This window comes from Cebus imitator, unplaced genomic scaffold, assembly GCF_001604975.1.
Source record: "Cebus imitator isolate Cc_AM_T3 unplaced genomic scaffold, Cebus_imitator-1.0 Scaffold72, whole genome shotgun sequence".
Classification (NCBI taxonomy): Eukaryota; Metazoa; Chordata; class Mammalia; order Primates; family Cebidae; genus Cebus; species Cebus imitator.
Window position 1 is genome coordinate 5641665 of NW_016107387.1, and position 23861 is coordinate 5665525.

At 37.8% G+C, this 23861-nt stretch overlaps 1 protein-coding gene across 9 annotated transcripts in view; it reads left to right on the forward strand.

Moving 5' to 3' along the window:
• The window catches only part of MYH10 (myosin heavy chain 10), a 152606-nt gene that overhangs the window by 9348 nt on the left and 119397 nt on the right, over positions 1-23861 (forward strand). For all 9 annotated transcript variants that reach the window (XM_017531469.2, XM_017531468.2, XM_017531473.2 and 6 more), the window contains exon 3: positions 16996-17152. In XM_017531469.2, coding sequence (XP_017386958.1) covers positions 16996-17152 — 157 coding nt within the window. The remainder of the gene's footprint in view (positions 1-16995; positions 17153-23861) is intronic.

A 23861-nucleotide genomic window follows, 5' to 3' on the forward strand; every position in this document is an offset into this window, starting at 1 on the left:
TCTTTGTGAAATGTCTGATGAGAAAATGAAATAGGGCAATGGAGAGAGTAAGTCGGAGAATAGCTTTCTACGATGGGTCAGTGAAGGGCTGTTTTGAAGGTAGCATTTGAGCTGGAGTCTAACTGGTGGGAGGCAGCTAGCCATGAGAAAAGCTGAGAAAAGAATGATTCATTCATGACCTTTGTCAGAGTAGTTTCAGCCAAGCCTGATGGATCTCCCTTCTTTTCTTCTCTGTGAGATAGGAGAGTAAGAGGCCGCAGGGTTGGAACAGTGGCTTGAGGAGAATGGAAAGGCTTAGGAGCAACCCTTTTCCAATTTCAGACTAAGCCAGGGATAAGAAAGCAACTGGAGAGTGGCATTGAGAGTCCAGCTGAGACTGAGTAACCACAGGTAGGGTGACCGCAGTTTTGTCTGACTATGTGATTTTTGCCAGACTGTGGGAGTGCCCCAGTGTGGGGGGCTTTGGATCTCCATTGCTACCACAGTGAGAAGGGGTTTCAGTGGCCATCTTTGGAGTCCTCGTTCCATAGGAATGGGAGTCTGGATGGGAGGGGGCTGATGGATCAAGGCCTGGAGGTTTTAAGAATGTTGATGAACAGGGATAATGGGGGTGAAGGGGTGAGAAAACTGCAAAATTGGGAGGTTGTGGTCAGATTGTAATGTCGACATTTAAGATTTGAGAGGTAGAATGGTTTCAGAGGAAGCCCATTGCAATACATTGTGCAGGTATGGAAATGTGATGTCACCATCAAAAGCTGTGCAGTGTGGAGAGGAGCCAGGCTGCCTTTCTGCCAGCCTTCACCTTGATTCCCCACACTGGCAGTTGGAGGTACCTGCAAAGGGAGCTAAGTAGAAAAGGAATGAAAGAAAGGACAGTGTTTTGTTTTGTTTTGTTTTGTTTTGTTTTGTTTTGTTTTGTTTTGTTTTGTTTTGTTTTTGTTTCCCAGCCAATCCACATAATTCAGAGATTTTACAGTTATCACTTACTGAGTTTGTTGGAGTTTTTTCCAACTTAACTCACGGATGACCTGAGTGAACTTCCGAGTTTCTTTTCAAAGCACAGCCTCCTTTTGCTGGGGAATCTGAGTTTTTCCTCAAAGTCTCAAGGTCACAAGCAGAGGTAGGGCTTTGGGAGGATCATATCTTCAATTAGTTGGGTGGAGAAAGGGTTCTTAGGGTTCTAATTGGAGAATGTGACTCTAAAGAAGTCTCTCTCATTAAGACGATGGGGTTGGGGAGAGCCATAATTGCTTGCATTGTGATTAATAGGTATTGAGCTTTGGAATTAACCAGCCAGTTGAGCTGATCAGTTGAGACACAATGATGTAGATATTAGCATAACTTGGGTAGGACCTTTTTGGACATATTTCTATAGATGAGATATAAATTTATTTAAACAAATTAGGTTGCTAGCAGGTTTCATTTTGTTCTTTTCTTACCTTTTCATTGGATTTATTCTCTCTGACCTCCAAATTCTCAAGTCATTCATTTTCATCTTCTTTCCTAATAAAACAGTTTAAAAACTGTAAATGTCTTCTCTAATACTGTTTTAGCTCACATCACAAGTTTCTATATGTAGTATTTATTTTTATTCTTCAGTTCTAAATATTGTCAAATTTCTATGATTCCTTTAACTAGTGAACCACTTAAAGGTGTATTTGTAAAATTTAAAAATGTTGATTTTTAAAGGTTATCTTTTTTTTATTATTGATTTTTTAAATAATTGTATTTCAATCAAAGAATATAGTTCATATAGGAGACTTTTGTGTAGTATATTGTCAGTTTTTATGAGTGGTCTATATGTGTTTGCAAAGAATGTATATCCTCTTATTGTTGGATATAGGGTACTATATATGGCCATTAGATTATGCTTTTTAATTGTACTGTTTATATCTTCCATAGCCTTGCTACTTTTTGCCTGCTTATTTGTCAGTTACTGAGAAAAGAATGTTAAAAATCTCCCATTGTGTTTTATCAAAGAAGTATGCATCCCTAGATGACATAGTTTAGTTTTGCCTGCTTTTGTTTTTGTTTGAGATGATGTCTTGGTCTGTCGCCCAGGCTGGAGGGTAGTGGCGCGATCTCGGCTCACTGCAACCTCTGCCTCCCAGGTTCAAGTGATTCTCCTGCCTCAGCCTCCCTAGTAGCTGGGGTTACAGGCTCAAGCCACCACACCCAGATAATTTTTTGTATTTTTAGTAGAGATGTGGTTTCACCATGTTGACCAGGCTGGTCTCAAAGTCCTGGCCTCGAGTGATCCGCCCGCCTCAACATCCCAAAGTGCTGGGATTATAGGCGTGAGCCACCATGCCTGGACTAGTTTTGCCTGTTTTTGAATTTTTATATCAATGAATCTCATAGTGTGTAGTCTTTTGTGTCTTTTGTTGTTGTTGGCTTAGGATTACATTTTAAAGATTTATTCATATTGTTTTATGTTGATGTAACTAGGTAGTTCCCAAAGTGTGGTCTGGACCCCCTAGGATTTCCCTGAAACCCTCTCAGGGGAGCACACAAGGTCAAAACTATTTTTATAATAATACCAATATGTCATCGGCCCTTTTCACTGTTGACATTTGTAGTGATGGTGCAAAAGCAATGAAGAATAAAACTCCTGACACCTTATCATGAATAAAGGCAGCATACTAGTACCAAACTGCACTAGTACCAGTTTATTCCTCACTGCCATTTATTGACAGTTTAAAAAAAAAAAAATGTAGTTTCATTCAAGAATGTCCTAGGTAAAGCAGGAAAAATAATTGATTTTATTAAATCTCAACCTTTGGGAACACATCTTTTTAATATTTGGTGTGACAAAATGGTAAGTATGCCTAAAGCACTTCTGATGCTATCAGTGTATGATGGTTGCCTTGAGGAGGAGCATGTGGGTAGTTATTTGAGTTGCAAGCTAAACTTGCTACTTTTTAAATAGAGCACTGTTTTCATTTGATAGAGTGGCTGATAAACTATGGTTACTCACACAGAGGTATTTGGCAGACATTTTCTTGACAATGAACAAAACAAGCCTGTCACTTCAAAGAAAACAGCTGACTGTATTTGTTGCCAATGAGTTTTTATGTGAAAGTTAGAATTTTAGGAAACTTGTATCTACCACCATGAACTTGACAGCATGTCAATACCTAAAAACCTTTCCGATATGATAGATGGTGATAATAATGAAAGTGAGTTTTTTTGATGTCCTACAGTAAAATGTCATCATTTGAAAGACTTGCATAATTTAGTGAGCCAGTGTTCTCCAAATGATGTGTATATGATGGGTAGAAAGACCTATTCCACACACAAGATAAACCAGTAGATTTTGATGCAATGGAATATGAGAAGTTCACGGATAGGGTTTCAGATGCTGTATTACATCTCATCTTTAAGAAGCTATCACTTGTTAAGTTTTAGTAGCATCAAAGATAAATATCTACGATTATCTGAAAAGACTGTTAAACCATTCCTCTCTTTTCCAACTAAGTATCTGTAAGTCTGCTTTTCTTCATATGCTTCAACGAAAATGACATATTACAATAGACTGAATACAGAAACACATGAAAATTGAGCTGTTTTCGATTAAGCCGGACAATAAAAGTTTTGCAAAAATATAAAACAGTGCCATTCTTCTCATTTTTGTTTTGAGAGATGTAGTTATTCTTTGTAAGAAATGTTATTTTTTTCTTTTTTTTCTTTGCTCCATCAAGTTACTTGTTTTATTCTCCAAAGGAAATGTTATTTATGTTAACACGTAATGCATTTATTGTTTTAGAATGAATAGATAGATATTTGTAAAACTTTGCACTTTATGTGAAACAAAAGGTCTTTGGGGTCCTTAATAATTTCTAAGAGTGCAAAAAGGCCCTGAAATTTTAAAAGTTTGAGTAGTTTATTCATTTTTGTTGAAACATAGTATTCCATCATAATATGTTTGACCCAATGAATTTATCTACCTACTCTACTGTTTTTGTTTTGTTTTTAAGACAGAGTCTCACCCGGTCGCCCAGGCTAGAGTGCATTGGCACAACCTCGGCTCACTGCAACCTCCGCCTCCCAGGGTTCAAGCGATTCTTCTGCCTCAGCTTCCCGAGTAGCTGGAATTACAGGCATGCACCATCATGCCCAGCTAATTTTTTGTAGTAGAGACAGGGTTTCACTATGTTGGCGAATTTCTGACCTCAGGTGATTCACTCGCCTCTGCCTCCCAAAGTGCTGGGATTATAGGCGTGAGCCACTGTACCCAGCCCTACTCCACTGTTTTGTACGTTATTTTTTTCTGTCTTGATAATATTATGATCATTGCTTCAATGAACAGCCCTATACATATACCTGGTGTACAATAAACATGCCTTTCTGTAAGGTGTGTAACTAGGAGTGGAATTCCTGGATGATAAGCTATGCATATCTGTAACTCATATCTTCAGCTTCTCTAGATAATGTCTGATTTAGTTGGAGTCCCAGCAGGAAACAGAAGGCTCTCAAACTAGGTATTTGGGAGTTTAATAAAGGGTAGATTTACAAATAATGTGGGTAGAGTTTAAAAAATAATGAGGACTAGTGCAGTATCTCAGCACTAGTGATGGCTGAGAGCTCTTGAAACATCTTGGTCTTTAAAGAAGCCTCAGGAAAGAGCTGTTGCCTCAACTCAGAGAGGATACCTTTATGGAGAGAGAGCTATCTGATAGAAACTGCCTTCCTTAGAGGCATGAAAGGCAGCTCATGGTGGGGAGAGAAACTGGGGAATAAATATCCTGACTTTCTCTTCTCACCCTCGGTCTCTTGCTGATATCTCTTGTTGGCTAAACTCAGTTTGAAGCCAGAGGGGAGGGGAATTTAATGATTCTTTCCTTAGTGCCAGCTTCAATTCCATCTGGAATTGAATATCGTGTATGGTGTGAGGTTGGGACAAGATTCTTTTTTTTCCCATAGGGCTATCCAGTTGACTCAGTGCCATTTACTGAAACATAATCCTTTCTCCACTGCTCTGAAGTGGCATCTTAGTCATAAATCAGGGTTCATAAGTATGTTTTTGACTCTCTTGTATTTCATGGCTCCTTGTATCTATCAACAAATATCATATTTTCTTAATTATTACAGCTTTATGATGTGTCTTGGTATTTAGTGTGGTAAATCCTTTCCTTTTTGTTCTTTAGGATTGTTTTGGCTGTTAAGTTCTTGGCATTTCAATATAATTTTAGAATCTGCTTTTCATTTACACACTCAGCCCTGTTGAAATTTTGATTGGGATTTTATTGATTCTGTAGATCAGTTTAGGGGAGAAATTAGATCTTTATAATATTTTATCTTTAATTCCTGCATAAACTCATTTATTTAGTTCTTAATTTTTATTAATATTGTTTTATAGTTTTCTTTGTAGAAGCTATGTACATTTTTCATTATTTATTTTTGGATATTTTATTTTATTTGTATATTATTTAAATGGTGTTTTGAAATTTTACTGTTATTATTCATATGGTATATGCATAATATATACATAATTATCATTATGTAGAAATATTATATTTTTTACAATGAATTTTTGTATATTGACCTTATCTTCAGTGACCTAAGTTTACTTATTGGTTATAATAGCTTAGCTGAAAATTCTGTTGGATTTCCTATGAGCACACATGTTGTCCACAAACAGTGAGTTTAATTTGTTACTAATTTATTTATACTTCTTTTTTGGGGGGGGGCGGGAGACAAGGTCTTGCTCTGCCACCCAGGCTGTAGTGCAGTGGGATACTCATGGCATAGTGCAACCTCAACCTCCTGGGCTCAAGCGATCCTCCCACCTCAGCCTACCGAGTAGCAGGGACCACAGGCATGTACCACCATGCCCGGCTGATTTTTGTATTTTTGAAGAGACAGGGTTTTGCCATGTTGCCCAGGCTGGTCTTATACTCCTGGGCTCAAGCAATCCAACTGCCTCAGCCTCCCAAATTGTTGGAATTATAGGTGTTAGCCACCATGCCCAGCCAGTTCACATACATTTCTTTTACTTTATTGCGCTGTCTAGAATTTTCAGTACAATGTTTTTTAAATAGAAGTGATAATCACAGACATCCTTGTATTATTCCTGATCTCAGAGGGAAAACTTTCAACATTTCTTCATTAAGAATGATATTTTCTCCTGGCACAGTGGCTCACATCTGGGTGGATCACCTGAGGTCAGGAGTTTGAGACCAGTCAGGCCAATATATTGAAACCCCATCTCTACTAAAAAAAAGGAAAAAAAATGCAAAAATTAGCTGGGCGTGGGGGTGTGCACCTGTAATCCCAGCTACTCCGGAGGCTAAAACAGGAGAATTGCTTGAGCCAGGGACGGGGAGGTTGCAGTGAGCCGAGATCACACCACTGCAACTCCAGCCTGGGTGACAGAGCAAGACTCTGTCTCAAAAAAAAAAAAAGATATTTGCTGTAGTTGGTGTTTTTTTAAAATACTGATTCTTTATCAGATTAAGGGAGGTTTTCTTATATTCCTGAATGGGTGATTTTTTAAAAATTAATGGATGTTAATTTATCAAATGTTTTTCCATTATTTAATGAGATGATATTGTGATTTTTTCTTCTTATTTTGTTGTTGTGGAGAATTATACATGTTTTTGAGTGTTAACCTTGTAAGGACCAAGTATTCTTTATATATACTCAAAGAGAGAGTGAGATTCCTAGATTCTATTTGCTAGGATTTTGTTTAGGATTTTTTGCTTCTACATTCATCAGTGAGATTAACTTAAAATTTTCCTTTCTTATAATATCTTTGTCATATTTTGCTATCAAGATTATGCTGGTTTTATAAAATGAATTGGGAAATATTTCATCTTTGTTCTCTGGAAGAGTTTGGATAGGATTGATGTTATTTCTTTTTAAAGTAATAATGAGAGTTTTCTTTGTGAGGAAGTTTTTCTGTAATAGATACAGAACTTTTCAGATTTTTTATTTGTGCCAGTTTTTTTTTTTTGTTTGTTTGTTTTTGTTTTTTTATTGTTGTTGTTGTTGTTGTTTTAAACAGGGTCTCACTCTGTCACCCAGGCTGGAATGCAGTGGTGCAATTGTAGCTCACTGCAGCCTTGAGCTCCTGGGCTCATGGGATCCTCCTGCCTTAACCTCCCGAGTAGCTGGGACCACAGGTGCGTGCCACCACACCCAGCTAATTTCTTCATTTTTTTATAGAGATGGAATTTCACCATGTTGGCCAGTCTTGTCTCAAAATCCTGAACTCAAGCAATCCACCCACCTTGGCCTCCCAAAGTGCTGGGATTACAGGCGTGAGCTACTGCTCCTGGCTTTGTGTCATTTTGATAATTATGTTTGTCTAGGAATTTATCTGTGTCATCTAAATGTTCAAATTTATTGGTATAAGCTGTTGACAATATGCTTATTTTCTGTAGGATTTATAGTCATGTTTTCTTTTATTCCTGTTACTAATTTATTTGTATTACCCTTTTTTAAAATGAGTCTCACCAGAGGCTTATCAATTTTTTTGTTCTTTGCAAATAATAGACTTTTGACTTTGTTGGTCCTCTCTATGTGTGCTTTTAAAAGCTGTAAATTTCATTCTAAGTACTGCTGTAGCTGTATTTTATGAGTTTTAATATGTTGCATCTTTATTATCGTTAAGTTGAAAATAATGAGGATGTTTTCTTTGACTCTGTGGGTAATTTAAAAGTGAATTGCTTAGGCTGGGCACAGTGGCTCATGCCTGTAATCCTAACACTTTGGGAGGCCGAAGTGGATGAATCACTTGAGGCCATAAGTTTGAGAACAGCCTGGTCAAAATGGTGAAACCCTATCTCTATTAAAAATACAAAAATTATCTGGGCGTGGTGGTGCACGCCTGTGGTCCCAGCTACTTGGGAGGCTGGGGCAGGAGAATCGCCTCAACCAGGGAGGCAGAGGCTGCAGTGAGCTGAGATTGCACCACTGCCCTCTAGCCTGAACAAGCAAGTGAGAGTCCATCTCAAAAAAAAAAAAAAAAGTAAATTGCTTACTTTCTAAACCTAGGGAATTTTCAGGTTTTATTTTATTATTTGTAATAGATACCTCCCTTTGTCAAAGAACATACCCTGAATAAGTTCACTCCTTTTCTATTTGTTAGACTTGCCATATGGTTTATTATGTGATTAATTTGGTAAAGGGTTATTATGCACTTGAAAAATATGTATATTGAGAAGTTATTGGACACAGTGTTATATACATATGATGATCAATCTTAGATGTCCTTATAGTGTTTTTATTATCTGTTCTTTCAGTTACTGTGAAAATCTGTTCCTTTTTAGTTCTGTCCATTTCTGCTGTATACATGCTGAAGCTATTATCATGTATATACAGATGTAGAAATTTGATGTCTTTTTGGCAAATCATGAAATGGTCATTTTTGGTGATGTTTTCTTACAAAGTTGACTTTGATATTTGCATTAGCTTTTTTTTTTCCTGATTACTGCTTCGGTGGTTAATTGCTCTCTTAACTTACTTTCAGTTTTTCTGTGCCTGTGCATTTAAGATATGTGTCTGTCTCTTTTTTTTTTTTTTTAGACAGAGTCTCTCTCTGTCACCCAGGCTGGAGTACAGTAGCGCGATCTTGGCTTACTGCAACCTTCACCTCCCAGGTTAAAGAGATTCTCCTGCCTCAACTTCCCAAGTAGCTGGGAGTACAGGCACGCGCCACCACACCCGGCTAATTTTTGTATTTTTAGGAGAGACCAGGTTTTACCATATTGGTCAGGCTGGTCTTGAACTCCTGACGTTGTGATCCGCCTGCCTTGGCCTCCCAAAGTGCTGGGATTGCAGCCATGAGCCACCGTGCCCGTCAGATATGTCTCTTATAAACTGCTTGTGGTGGTTATTTTTGTCCAAAATCTGACAATATTTTTTAACTGGAATAATTAGTTTATGTATATGTGATATAATGACTGTTACATTTGAGCTTAAATCTATCCTCTGATTCATTGCTTTCCTTTTATCCTACCTGTTCTGTTTTTTTTTAAATCTTTTTTTCCATTGGCTAATTTTTATTATTCTATCTTTTCACCTCTTGTTAGTTATACATTTTTGCTACTGTTAGCTATTCTTTTAGTGGTTACCTGCTGTAATGTGGATCCTTGACCTGTTAGACATTAGAGCTCTTATTCTTTTGTAGATCGTGATAGGACCTGAGAACACCTGAACAACTTTGTTTCCTCTTCGCTCCTAATTTATGTGCTTTTGTTGTTTAATTCTTTGTATATTTTAAAACCCACAAGATACATATTGCATTTTAATACCAAATGAATAATTCAGTATTCATTTAGTTTTATCTGTTACTTTTTTTCACGTCTTTTAGCTTCCATCTTTCTTTTAGATAGGGCCTCTTTGATCCAAAGTATCTATTTGTCCTTTACTTTGAAGCTTTTTTGGTTTTTGCTGGATTTGGAATTCAGGGCCGGAGGTTGTTTTCTTTTAGCATTGTGAAAATGCCATTGCATCAGGTTCTGCCTTTTGTCTTTTTCTATGAAGAATTCAGCGTGTAGTTTTATTGTTGCTCCCTTGAAGGTAAGCTGGATTCCTTTCCCCACCCGGGCCGCTGGCTGTTTCTAGAGTTTTCTCTGTCTTTGAATTTCAACACTTTTACTATGATGGCCTTAGATAAAGTTTTCTTTTGTATATAATGGATCCTCCTTGTCTTCAAGGGATGCATTCTAAGATCCCCAGTGGATGCCTGAAACCACAGATGATACTGAACTCTATATATATGATGTTGTTTCCTGTGCATACATACCTAAGATAAAATTTATTTTATAATTTAGGTATGGTAGGAGATTAACAACAATAACTATTAATAAAATAGAACAATTAAAACAATATACTTAATAAGTTATGTAAGCGTGGTTTCCCTCCCTCTTTCAGAATATCTTATTGTACTCTTCTTGTGATGATTTGATGAATTTCTTTTTCCTAGTTCACAAATTCACAGGTAAAAGATTCATTCTTACCATAGATCCTTGCAGCCTCAGCATACGATTTATTTCCTTAGTAAGTTGAAAACTTGCCATGTCACTTAAAGGAAGCACTTTTATGGCTTCTCTTTGGCATATCAGAATTGCCAGCATCACTACTCTCATGCCTGGGGCTATTATTAAGTAAAATAAGGATGCCTTGAACACAGTTGATCTGAGATCTGGGAGGGCTACCAAGTGACTAATTAAGTGTATAGCATGACATTGCTGGACGACGGGAAAATTCACATCTTATGCACGACGGAGTGGAATTGTGCCAGATTTCATCACACTACTCAGAATAGTGTGCAATTTAAAATGGATGAACTGTTTATTTCTGGAGTTTTTCACCAAATATCTTTGGACCACAGTCAGTCGTGGGCAACAAACTGCAGAAAGTGAAACCACAGATAAGGGGGACTACTGCATTCAGCTTGGAGACTATAGTGGTTTTGACTCTGTGGCTTGATGGCTTTTGTTGGTTTGGGGAAATTCTTAGCCATTATCTCTTAAGCTACGGCTTCTGCCTCATCCTCTTTTTTCTCCTTCTTGGACTCACATACTTCACATGCCATATCGTTTCACCATGTCCCATCTGGCTCTCACATTCCTCTACATTTTCATCATTGTTTTTCCCCATGGTTCACTCTGGCTGTTTGCTGCTGATTAAAATGTCATGTAACTAATTCTTTCTTCAACTATATCTAGCTTGCTGTTTAATACATGAATTCTTAATTGTAGTTACTGGGGTATTTTTTTCAGGTTGAGAATTTTCATTTGGGTTTTCCTTTAATAGTTTCCAGTTCTCTGTCAGAATTCTTAGTCATGTCTTTAATTACTTGAACATATTATCACCTAGGGCAATAATGCAAGTCAATAACAATAGACACACAGAGGATCCAGATATTATCTTGGATTTCAGCCACAACTTATTGCCTCATATGCCCAGTTATTGTATACAAGGAATTGTGAAAATAATTTGAGACTCTGAATGGCATTAAGCTTATTCTACAGTTTTGCTTTGGGCAGACCAGGCTTAGGGTAACGAGGACATGTAGTCCATGCAGGAGTTGACATCTTTTCCAGCTGGGCTTCATGCTATGTGAGGGCTGATCTGTTTCTCATATAGTCTTAACTTTTAGGGTGTAGCCATCAGGGTCCCACCTGAAAGCTTGGGGTACTTACCACCCCCACCATCAACCTCCTTTAGGGTGGGCTGGAATGCTTTAATTTTTGTTCTCTTAGACTTTTGTGCTGCTGAAAGCTCTGCTTAGTATCTTTTCAGCAACAGGTTGAGATTCATAACTATTATCTAAGAAAGAAATAACAATTTCATATCATCAAATATTCAGTCACTTTTCTTATTTTCTCATAAATAATCTCATAAATAGTTGGTTTGTTCAATTCAGGATCCAAACATGGTTGACATATTGTGATGGGTTGCTTAGTCTGTGTTGTGCTGCTATAACAAAATACTATAGACTGTATCATTTATAAACAATAGAAGTTTATTTGGCTTATGTTTCTAGAGGCTGGGAAGTCCAAGGTCAAGGGGCCGCATCTGGTGAGGGCCTTCTTGCCGCGTCATTCCATGAGAGAAGGCAGAAGGTCAAGAAGAGCTTGCTCAAGAGAGAACAAGAGATAGAATTTATAGCCTCAAACCCGTTTATAATTGGCATTAATCCATGGATGAAGGTGGAGCCCTAACTGTCTAAGCCTCTCACTAGGCCTCACCTCCCAATACTGTGCACTGGGGATTAAATTTCCAGCACATGCATTTATGGGGACACAGTCAAAGAATAGCAGTATTATATCACTTTTAATCTCTTTCTCTTTCCTTCTTTGTTTTTTCTTTTGGAGATGGGGGCAGGGGTCTCACTATGTTGCCCAGGCTAGTCTTGAACACCTGAACTCAAGTATCTTCCCACTGTGGCTTCCCAAAGTGCTGGGGTTACAATGAGCAACCACCTCCTTTTTTTTTTTTTTTCCACACCATAGGAATGCAATCAACAAAATCCACAATATGGGAAATTCTGTATTTTGTTGATTGTATTCCTCTGGTGCTCCCTATAAACTGGAAGCAGAAAAATCCATAAATTGGATCCAGAGGCTTAAAGGGATTCAGATTCAGGAGACACTTAATGCCACATTGTCTCTCACTTTATGATGTTGAGATTGATCAGTAGCGAGTCATTTTAGGTTTTCCCAGCCTGGTCTGGGCGTTAGGAGTGGCCTCATCTGCCAGTCACCTAAGGATTTTAATAGTGATGGACATTGTCCAGATCTATTGTGGCACTGGGGGCTGCAAACTGGTGAGTCTAGTGCCATTATTCCTTCTGTGTTTATTAGCTTAGTGAATTCCTTTTAATTCAATGTATATTCTTCATACACACAAAGTTTTATCAAGTTGTTGTTGTTGTTGTTTTTTACAGAGTTTTTTGCTATTTTCTCCCAAAGGAGCAATAGCAACTAATGTTAGTTATCGTTCCTCTGCCCTCTATGTATTATTATTACTTATTAATTTTGCCTTTGTAATGTCCTTTTATTATTTTACCATTGTTCTATTTTTCTTTAAGAAATTCTCTCCTAGGATAAATGTTTGCCCTTATCACTTGATTTCCTGAGGTAGCCATTCTGCTCTTTATTTCCTGTACTGTGGCTTTTAATTTTACTTTTTCAGATGACTGCTTACAGTATTTTCTTGCCCTCATCACCTATTATTTTTCTTATGCATTTCTGTTCTAATATGTAGACTCTACATTATACTATATTCTATTACAAATATACATCTGTCTCCTAAATTTTTCTTTTAGTTATTTTATAGATAATTTCTACAGGTAATTTCTTACTGAATCCTCTGAATAATGATCTTTTCCTTATTATGTAGGTTTTACTTCAAAATTTGCATGTGAATTTTACCCAGGTCCAGCGTTTGCAGGTGGTATGGGTGAATTATTCTTTTCCTCCCTCCCTTTTGGATGCTGGTCTGATTTCTTCTGAGAGCTACAGTAGGGATGTAGGGTTACATGATATTCCCGGTTCAATCTCTGTTCCTGGTAGGAGACTATTGTGTCTCTGCTCCATTGCGTTGACATTTGCACCAGCCACCACTTCCTGTTTCTCTAATCCTTTGAACCTATGAAACAATGCATATATACATAGCCCTGCTTTCTTAAACAGAAGCCTATCACTTCCAGGCTAAGTAAAATTTCCCAATAATAGACAGAGGAAGACGGGCATTCCAGGCAGAGTGGTCAGCACAGGTTGAAGCCTGGAGGCATAAAGCAGCATCGTGTGCTTGAAATTTTGTAAATTTTTCCAACTGCAAATATTTTTGTATGTCTCCCTTAGGAAAAGCATACAGTAGTGTTACTATGCAAACTTACTTTTTAAGCCTTTGCAGCTCTTCAGGATTTTCCCAAGGCTCTGGCAATCCGATATTTCCAGCTATTTACAAGGCATCCTACTTGGCTCACCCACCATACCACAATGTCAATGCATTAAAGGGATTTATTATATTTTCCCACAAATCAGTTATTTTTCCTTCCATGAATAATGTTTCTCTAAGGCCTGGAGACCTTGGAGTCCTCTTTGACTTAGATCTTTAATGTCTTTTCTGTATCGAAAGCTTCTGAGCACTGTGAAGTCCCCAGCCTTCTTCACGGCTCGTCCCTTCTCCCTTTTGTGTTGCCTTTTCTCTCATCTAGGCCCTGTTGTGCCAGGACCGTTGAGTAGTCTCCACTTGTCTTCCTGCTTCTCACCTTTTGCCCCTTCTATGTGTTTTCCATATGGCTGCCAGATTTATACTTTGTCCATAATGCTTATTTCATCCAATCACTTTTCTCTCCTGAACCTTTAATACCTCGTCACCCATAGAGGACAAAATCTGAATTGTTCAGTTTGTCTTTCTAGGCCCTTATCACTCACATTCCATGGTACATACCATTTTTGCTACACTGGTCTTCTCACACTGCCTATATCCTGTCGCTGTAAGAGTTTTGTGCTTCTACTACTTTAATAGGAATTCCTTTATCTCTCCTTTTGACCTCTTAGTCTTTAAAAAGAACATCAAAGACCATTTGGGTCTGAATTTTGTACTTTGTTCTACGGTCTCTGACAAGGCGGTCATGACTTTCAGTGCCTGAGGTGTGTTGTGTGTTCCGCCCCAGAGCTTTCTCTGTTATTTATAATACCTGTTCATCTTTCTCTTTCTCTTTTTGGTGCTTTGCATTGTAACTTGTTTGTTTATCATGCGTCTATTTGTCTTCATACCCAGAGTATATATTTCTTAAAGAAGCTTAATATCTTGTGTGTGTATTCAAATACTTAGTAAAGTTAATTTGAACTTTTAAGATCTCCAGAATAATTATTTTAACAACATATTGCCTTCCTTCCATGTGCCTGGTGGAAGATAAAAGTGGTACACTATCAATTCAGTGATCAGTTTATACGAGAGCACAATATTTGAGCTAATTTTTTAGGTAGTTAGAAGTTAGCTCTTTAAGCACTGTAATAATGTTCCTTCTCAAGCATTGATTACTACTCCATTTTGGCAAGCATGGGATACTGATGATTATTTACCCTTTTTTTTTTTTTTGAGTCTGAGTTTCACTCTTGTTGCCCAGGCTGGAGTGCAATGACGCGATCTCAGCTCACAGCAACTTCTGCCTCATGGGTTCAAGCCTCTCAAGTAGCTAGGATTACAGGCAGGCACCACCATGCTCGACTAATTTTGTATTTTTTTAGTAGAGATGGGGTTTTTCCATGTTGGTGAGGCTGGTCTTGAAATCCCAATCTCAGGTGATCCGCCTGCCTCAGCCTCCCAAAGTGCTGGAATTATAGACGTGAGCCACCATGCCTGGCATTATTTTTTAACGTTTTATTTTTTTGATGACTAACTCGTTATTTGTGAGACTTATTAAACTCTTTTATTCTAGTCCTCAGGAAAATGCCTAACACATGGTAGACATACATGTTGGAATTACTTCTGATTAAACATGTCAATTATGATCTGCTGCTATGCCATCCATGCTATGGGACACAAAACTGAATTTGTGTATTTTTGCTTTCTTGGAGCTTTTTTCTTTTCTAGTCTCTAATTATTTGACTCTTATAAAATTGAAAAATAGAATCTGTAGCTTCATGATAGACCGAACTAATTTTTGAATGAAAAAATGAGGTTGGTTGTACAAAAATTTCATCAATGTATGGCTGTGATTTGTTAATTTTATGTGAATTAAACTCAGTAAAAAAGTACTGAGGTTGCCTCCCTTTGTTTTTCTCACCCCTAATAAAGCCTTTCTTTTTATTGTTCCTTATTGCCTTTTTGTCCTATGGGCAGCAAAGAAATACAGGACTAGTTAGACCAGAGACTTGATTGGGAGAAAGTGCAAGGTGATGGTCTGGGAAGCCCAAGAGCCAGCCAGGGTTCGCTGAGGTGTGTATTTTGCACACAAGAAGGCCAACAGTCTGAAGACTTGAGGGGTCAATAAGTAATTAATATGGCCTCAGGCAAAGAATGGACAGCTATCCACCTGGTCAGCACAGGAGTAAGGCTTTAGCAAGCAGCCCAAATCAGTGAATTTAGGGTAGAGGCCCTTTGTCCCTTCTAAACTGCTAACCTAAGTAGGAAGTGCATTCCACATCTGAGCCTGCAATTGTGAGTTCAGGAAAATACAAGGAGGGCAGCCAGAGAGACAGCTCTGAACACTTGAAATTTTTTGGCAGGCTTTCCTTCTCTTGGTTTAGCATTAGTAAATAGAGTAGTCTCTGGAGGGCTTTCTGGTGGTGATTGCTGGGGGTTTCAGCGCTTATGAACACAGCTATTAGTTAGAATCCCCCTTAGTGTTCCCTGGGGAAGCTGGCCATGCAGTCGAACACTACCAATTCTCCAGCCTTTGTTAGTGTCCTCTTGCTTTTAGATTTTGTTCTACCCAAATCACCTTAAATAAAAGGTCTGTTTCATAATGCAACTGAGTGCCCTTCCAGATGCCTTCAGTCCCTCAGAGGGTTAGAGCATCTGTTTGCAGTTCTGACTGCTCTTGTTTTTCCATAGTGCCCAGAATCAGTTTTGTAGAATATTCTCAGAAATCATTCTGTCTATATTTTAAAAACCCACAGGTCATAAGCATTCAACGGTCAATTCTGAGTAATGATCATGGTATTAATCAGGAAAAGTTTGTATCTTCTAGCCTAGCAGCTTTCATTTACTGAAGATCTCAAAGAACTTTTATTTATTTGGCTTATGTTTGTTGATATTTACTGTATTAGTAATTAAAATAATTTTAAAGTCTTTATTCATTTAAAAAGAATAGTTGTAAATCCTGACAAGTTAACACAAATAAATACATTTTTAAGAAAAAAAATTCTGTATTTTCCAAAACAAAAAAAAAATAGATGGATGAAAACGCTTATGTTTTTGAAAATCTCTTTATTATTAACAAAAGATAGCTGGAATCTCATATCTGTTTTTGCATTCTGGTTTTTTTAATCATATATTATTTTAGTTAAAGTATATGAAGAAAATCCAGCCACACAGATATTTAGCTGGAAAAAAAGAAGAGTATTTTAATAGCCTTTTTAGATAATTGTGGATATTCTTCTTTGATAGTGCACCCAAACTGGACAAATGCTATTTTCTTTAAAATTAGTTGCAAAGTGGAATCTGAAATTGCATTAACAAGCTTTGTATACCTTGTGTACTCATGAGAGAATGGATGTAAAAGAGTAAATAACATATTGATTGTACCTTATAGCCCCATGAAGTCATGAAGCTCACATTATTTCTACCTTACGGATAAGGAAATTGAGTCCCGCAGAGTGCCACTTAATAAGCTGTCTGTGGGAGAACTACTTGTGGTTCATGGTAATAAATTGCCCATTATAGGCTACGTTTAATTTTGGGGATAGATTAATTATCCAAAAGGTCAAGATCTCCTGCTTAAATAACTGTGGTTTCTGTCTCTTGATTAGACCCTGACTGATAAACGCAGAGTTTTTTTAACACTATGTTTTATTTTTATTCTAGACTTATTCTGGACTCTTCTGTGTAGTTATAAACCCTTACAAGAATCTTCCAATTTACTCAGAGAATATTATTGAAATGTACAGAGGGAAGAAGCGTCATGAAATGCCTCCACACATCTATGCGATATCTGAATCTGCTTACAGATGCATGCTTCAAGGTAATTGGAAATATTTGAATACTAAATACTCAGAATTTCTTCAGTGTAATTTAGTGTTTTTTAATGTCTCAATGTATTCTACAAAAGGTTTTAATTTTCTGTTTAAAAAATTAATTAAAAAGTAACATTTATTGTAGAAAAAAATTGTGAGTTCTTAAGATTAAAACAGACAATCTGGCCATTTTCTATAATTATGGGTAAGTATGTTTGTTGCTCTAAAGCAAAACCTCATAAATTTGTATGTTAAAAAGCATCTAGTTTTCATATACGTTTGATCCCACCATAAACAAGTCTAACCAAAGCTCATTCTATTAAGTTTTAAAACCAATAGGAAGAATTAATAGGAAAGGTGGATGCTTCACTGAGGAAAGAAAGATTATAAAGTATCATTTGTGATTTAAATGCATGTAAAAGGTAGCAATAAAAGTTAAAAAGCACGTGTTAAGTTGGTTGATTTTGATTGTGTTCTTTTGGATCAGAATGAAATATACATTTGAGGAGTCATTCATTTGAACCCTGGCTTTAGACATGACGATTTATGGAGGGACATTTTAAAAAAGCCAGAATGTAGTGGTTTTGAATGTAATTAATATTATTGCTCTACAAGACTTCATTTAAACATGGGAGTTCCTGGTGCTATGTGAAAACCCAATCTTCTGTAATAACTCTCCCTCTCCTTTTTATTTTTTGTTAATAAATTCTATAAGTTTTAATAAAAAACAGAAGGTTCTTGTAAAGTAGTTTCACAGTCTTCAGAAAACAGGCTGTGCTACATCCACTTTTCATCAACTTTCAGGTCATGGCAAGCCTTGATTAGGTATGAAGGACAATGTGAAGGAATTAATAAAGCATGATACCCATGTCCTACTTCTAGTTTTGTTTGAATACTTACTATATACCAGGTCTTTGGGGGCAAACAGGTAGCACTTCAAGACTAGAATAGTGTTATACATAAGTTGGTAAGGACAGTTTTGTAATTAAAGAATGAGCTTAGGCTTTTAAAGGAAGATTAAATTTAATCATCTTTTTTTTTGAGTTCAATACAATTTTCCTTAGTATTCTTAGGGAATACTAGGAAATGCTAGGACTATGAAAAATTGCTGTTAGATATGGACAATGACAACGCATCCACTCTGTTTGTTTCCTGGTTCTGTCTCTATTAAGAATGTCTCTGTTAAAAAAGATGCAGAAGAGCATTTGTATTAATGAGCAAACTGTCCCATATGTGGGAGAAGAAATTGAAGAAAGTGCCCTCCTTCTCTGATTAAGTCCGTATAGTTCCTCATTTAAATAGATACATCTCACAATTGAGATTGTTGACCCTCTGGTCTTTGAAGTATTCTATAGAAGGGGAGTTTCCAGAAAGTTAGGGATAGGCTCACATGTATCATTCTAATTTTTTAAAAGGGAAACCTTTAAATCAATCCTTGAGCTTAAAATATGTTAAGAGAACAGTCTGAAAACCATGTGAATATATTGATTAATGACTGAGGTTGACTAGTTCTGTCAGGATGTGTATCAAAGGGTGTGTGCCACCTTTGAACATTTTTACCAGCATTCTTGAAGATATGGGATGCATACCTATAAAATTTGTCAATTGCATGAAACTGGGAGGGATAACAATGCATTTGAATAAAAGAAACAGGATTGGCTTGGGTTTTTTTTTTTTTTGAGTCTCACTTTGTCGCCCAGGCTGGAGCACAGTAGTATGATCTCCACTAACTGAAACCTCTGCCTCCCTGGTTCAAGCGATTCTCCTGCCTCAGCCTCCTGAGTAGCTGGGACTACAGGCACGTGCTACCACGCCCAGCTAATTTTTGTATTTTTAGTAGAGACGGGGTTTTACCGTGTTAGCCAGGATGGTTTCGAAGAAACAGGATTTTAAAATCTCTTGACAGGCTGAATGAGGACGTGAATCTAACATAATAGCTAACAGGGATAGATGTTATATTCCATTAGTGGGCTCCCAGCCCAGCTATATGGATACAGTATGAGGAAGAATTATTGGCTCCGTGGCTTTGTTGGCCAAAACTCCTCTTTAGTAAACAGAATGAGGATGATATGAGGCAGATATGGCTTATCAACATACCATATTATTATTATTTTTTGAGACGAAGTCTTGCACTGTCACCTGGGCTGGAGTGCAATGGTGTTATCTCAGCTCACTGCAGCCTCTGCCTCCCAGGTTCAAGTGATTCTCCTGCCTCAGCTTCCCAAGTATCTGGGATTACAGGTGCCCACCACCACGCTTGGCTAATTTTTTTGTATTTCTAGTAAGAGACAGGGTTTCACAATGTTGGCCAAGCTGGTCTCAAACTCCTGACCTCATGATCCACCCACCTTGGCCTCCCAAAGTGCTAAGATTACAGGCATGAGCCACTGCTCCCAGCCAGCGTATTATATTATTATTAATATAATTTTTAGTGCTAGAATAAACATTTATTGAAAATTACTGTGTGCCAAGCACTGGGTAAAGATTCTGTGTTTATTATTTAGTGCATGACAAGCTTGTAAAGTAAATGGAATTACTATCCCTATTTTACTAAGGCACAAGAAAGTTAAATAACTTGACCAAGAAAGTATATATGGTGAAAAATACAAGATAGGATTCAAAACCAGGCAGTGTGACACAATAATAAACTTATCCACAATAATAAACCTCCATATGAAAGTTAAAAGGAATTAGTTGATAGTTTTGATTACATAAACATTTTAAAGTTTGAAAGAGAAAATAAAAACAAAAAACTCACTCTAAACAATTTCCCTTTGTATTTGATTCTGTAAGTAGGGGCTACCTGCTGATCTACTAAACGACATAATTGAGGGGGCTTCTGCAGGACTGGTCAGACATTAGCATATGCAGCATTGCTGATAAAGCTCACACCAGCTACCAGTGCTGATCAATCTAGGTCTTCAGTTACAAACAGAAATGGATAGCTGAGTGTCCCTGGACCTATGAAGAGGATCAATAGCTTGACAGAGGACCATGTGGAGAATTCAGAGCATGTGGCCCCACTGATCTATCATTTTAGATTCAGTTCCCCATTCAAGCTGCCAAGAACTTTTAAGATTCTGTTTCTTTCATCAAATGTATTTATCATCCTTCTTAGTTTTATATCATGCCCAAACTTTTTGGTCATACATCCCACATCTTTAAGCGTGTTAATAAAAATATTGAAAAGTTTTTGCTTTTTATGTAAAAAAGCAAGAAGCTAGCTTATTTTTTTTTAATTGGATTTTAGGGGATACTGTATCAAAATGTGGTTGTGTGCCTGGCACATAGTAGTTGCTCAATAAATATTTGTTGAATGAATTAAAGAAAGCAGAGTTCTTAGATGTAAACTTGATTGCAAAAAAAAAAAAAAATACACTCAGTAAAGGCATGGAATGGTAGATTAGACACAAGTGGAAACTAAAGCAATAGATTTGAAGACTAGAATGGAGACCAAAAAGAATCAGATGGTGCTTATAAGAGAAGGAGTAGGAAACATGGAATGTGTGTGTAGACTCTCAGGTTCCGTGAAAAAAGTGGTATTTTGGGAAAAGGTCATCTGAACTAAGGAAACACTCAGGTGTTCAGATAAAAGTGCTGGGTGGAAATAGTGAAAGGAGGAGACATGCCTTGTCTTGCATACGGAAAGGGAGTCAGAGCATCGGATTTCTCATTTGCAATACTGTGTGTTAGGAACTGAATTCAGTAACACGGAGGCCTCTACCCTGCACATAATCATCTGAGGTCACCTAGGACTGCCCATAGTGAGGCTCACCACCTTGGGGTTGTCTTCCTTTGCTCCTGACACCTCACCAGCCCAGTTCCACCCTGGCTAGCTTCCATTCAGCCACAGGCAGCCAAGACTGCTGCCAACCCCCACTGACCTGGATAGATGGAAAGGAAAGTTTTGCTTGCTGTAGCAATAACTGCAGGGGCCATCTTTTTAAGGCCACCATGAAAATTGAAGACCTGAGATTCTACCATCTTCATGGAATCCTGGAATGAAATTCACCGTTTCCAGTCAGGTTTTCATTTCCATAGTATTCCCTTTTCATTATTGCCTTAGGTAACTCCCACTCTCTGATTTGGAAACTTTCTATATGTTTAGTATGTTCAGTGAATGTTTTCTTTGCCTTCAAACTTTATCTGAGACTTGACTTCCCCCTGTATATGGGGTATAAGCCCCCTTAGTGAAGAGTGCTCCGTCACTCAAATCACTGGGAGACAGGGTTAGTGTCCTTATTAACACTGTGTCTGTGTCTGCTAAACCGTTACTCTTTTACTGCCTTGGAAAAGCCACGCCTCCCTCACCACTCATTACTTTCAGCAACTTTCTTCTGGTTCCTCTCCTCACTCCGTGATGGCTCCCGGCACCTTACTTCCTCTCTGTCTCAAGCCTTGCCGTTACCCTGTGTTATTTCACAGTTTTTAATGAATAGTCAAGTCCCTTAGTCGTAAGATGCTTAATTTCCTCCGTCTCTCACTTATACCACCAACATCTGTGGTGATGCTCTAGACTTTGCCATCTTTTAGAATTACCTGATTTTTTAGATAGTGTTTCTGAAGTTCTATTGCAGTGGCCTTCCATATTGATAGTCCAATCAAGAAGTCTCCTAAATGTGTTCTTTGCCTCATGTGGCTCTCCAGCCCATCAGTTGTTCTATTTCCCCCTATATGTAAACAATACCCCCTTCACTTTCTTCCTTGTGTAGTTTAGATTTCATGGCCCATTCTTTCACCAATCTTCTCTCCATTTCCTAAACCCCTCCCTTGTCCCATTGTTCTTTGGTTATACTTGTTTGGTAAAACTCTCATGCTGGATGAATCAAGATATTTGTCTCTTTTAATGCTCTTACTTGGGTGGCTGATGCTTCTGGAGTTATGTTCACACAGTGGAGCAGATGAATACCACTGTAATTTCATGACCATGAACCCTGAGTCTACACTCAACTCTTGCTAATCCTGCCTTGTTCCTTCCACTCTCCATAATGACTATTTCAAACTGCTGCAGGCTTGAGATCTCTGGGTCCCTCCTGGCCCCTCTACTCCCTGACTGATGGCTTGCTTCCCATTCCACAGAGGCACGGGAGAGGAACTGCCGCAGCTTGCTGAACAGATCATTCTCTCTTGTGTCTACTCCTGTCAAAGGCTGGTCTTCCCAAGTCCTTCACCTCTGATGCTGCTCATATCCTCTTAACCTTCTCAGGAATCTCATAGTGTTGATTATTCTGAGTTGTGACTATATCTTCTGCTTTCCTTTTTATAGGCTCCTAACATTAGCATTAAATTTTTCCCATTAGTTAAAGTTTTACCTGTTACTTTAATAAGAAAGTTAGTTCTTTCCACCTTCCTTTTACAGCCAGATTTTTCAAACCAGTGTTGCAGGTAGGTAGGCAGATATGGTTGCTGGTAGGAGCTTGTGAAAATGAATCAGGATTTCAGCTGAGAGTGAGGAGGAGGGAGGAGAGATTGGAGGTTTAAGATAGAAACAGTGTGATGCATCTAGGAGAGACAGATAATACTTACATATACATCACTGACGTTGCATCAAATATTTAAAACAGCTGCTATTGGAAATGTAAGGAGAATGTGAACCACAGTTATAGAGGGAGTTTTAACATGCTTATCTCAGAATTTGACATATTAAGTAGGGAAAAAAGGAATATTAAAAAATGTGATTTAACACAACTTAGCAAGCTTATATTGAAAAATATATGTATACAAGAAGAAAGCACATTTACAAACATGATGTCAATACTGTATAGCAGGCCACCAATAAAAATCACAGTTCCTGGAGTCAGACCGGGTGTGGTGGCTCACGCCTGTAATCCCAGCACTTTGAGAGCCCAAAGTGGGCAGATCATGAGATCAGGAGTTCAAGACCAGTCTGGCCAACATGGTGAAACCCTGTCTCTACTAAAAATACAAAAATGGCCATGCGCAGAAAGCAGAAACTGGACCCCTTCCTGACACCTTACACTAAAATTAACTCCAGATGAATTAAAGACTTAAACATAAGACCTACCAACATAAAAACCCTAGAAGAAAACCTAGGCAAAACCATTCAGGACATAGGCCTAGGCAAGGACTTCATGACCAAAACACCAAAAGCATTGGCAACAAAAGCCAAAATAGACAAATGGGACCTAATCAAACTCTACAGCTTCTGCACAGCAAAAGAAACAGTCATTAGAGTGAATAGGCAACCAACAGAATGGGAAAAAATTTTTGTGATCTACCCATCTGACAAAGGGCTGATACCCAGAATCTACAAAGAACTAAAACAGGTTTACAAGAAAAAAACAAACAAGCCCATTCAAAAGTGGGCAAAGGACATGAACAGACACTTTACAAAAGAAGACATACATGAGGCCAACAAACATATGAAAAAATGCTCATCATCACTGGTCATTAGAGAAATGCAAATCAAAACTACATTGAGATACCACCTCATGCCAGTTAGAATGGCAATCATTAAAAAATCTGGAGACAACAGATGCTGGAGAGGATGTGGAGAAATAGGAACACTTTTACACTGTTGGTGGGAGTGTAAATTAGTTCAACCATTATGGAAGACAGTGTGGCGATTCCTCAAGGACCTAGACATAGAAATTCCATTTGACCCAGCAATCCCATTACTGGGTATATATCCAAAGGATTATAAATCATTCTACTATAAGGACACATGCACATGAATGTTCATTGCAGCACTGCTTA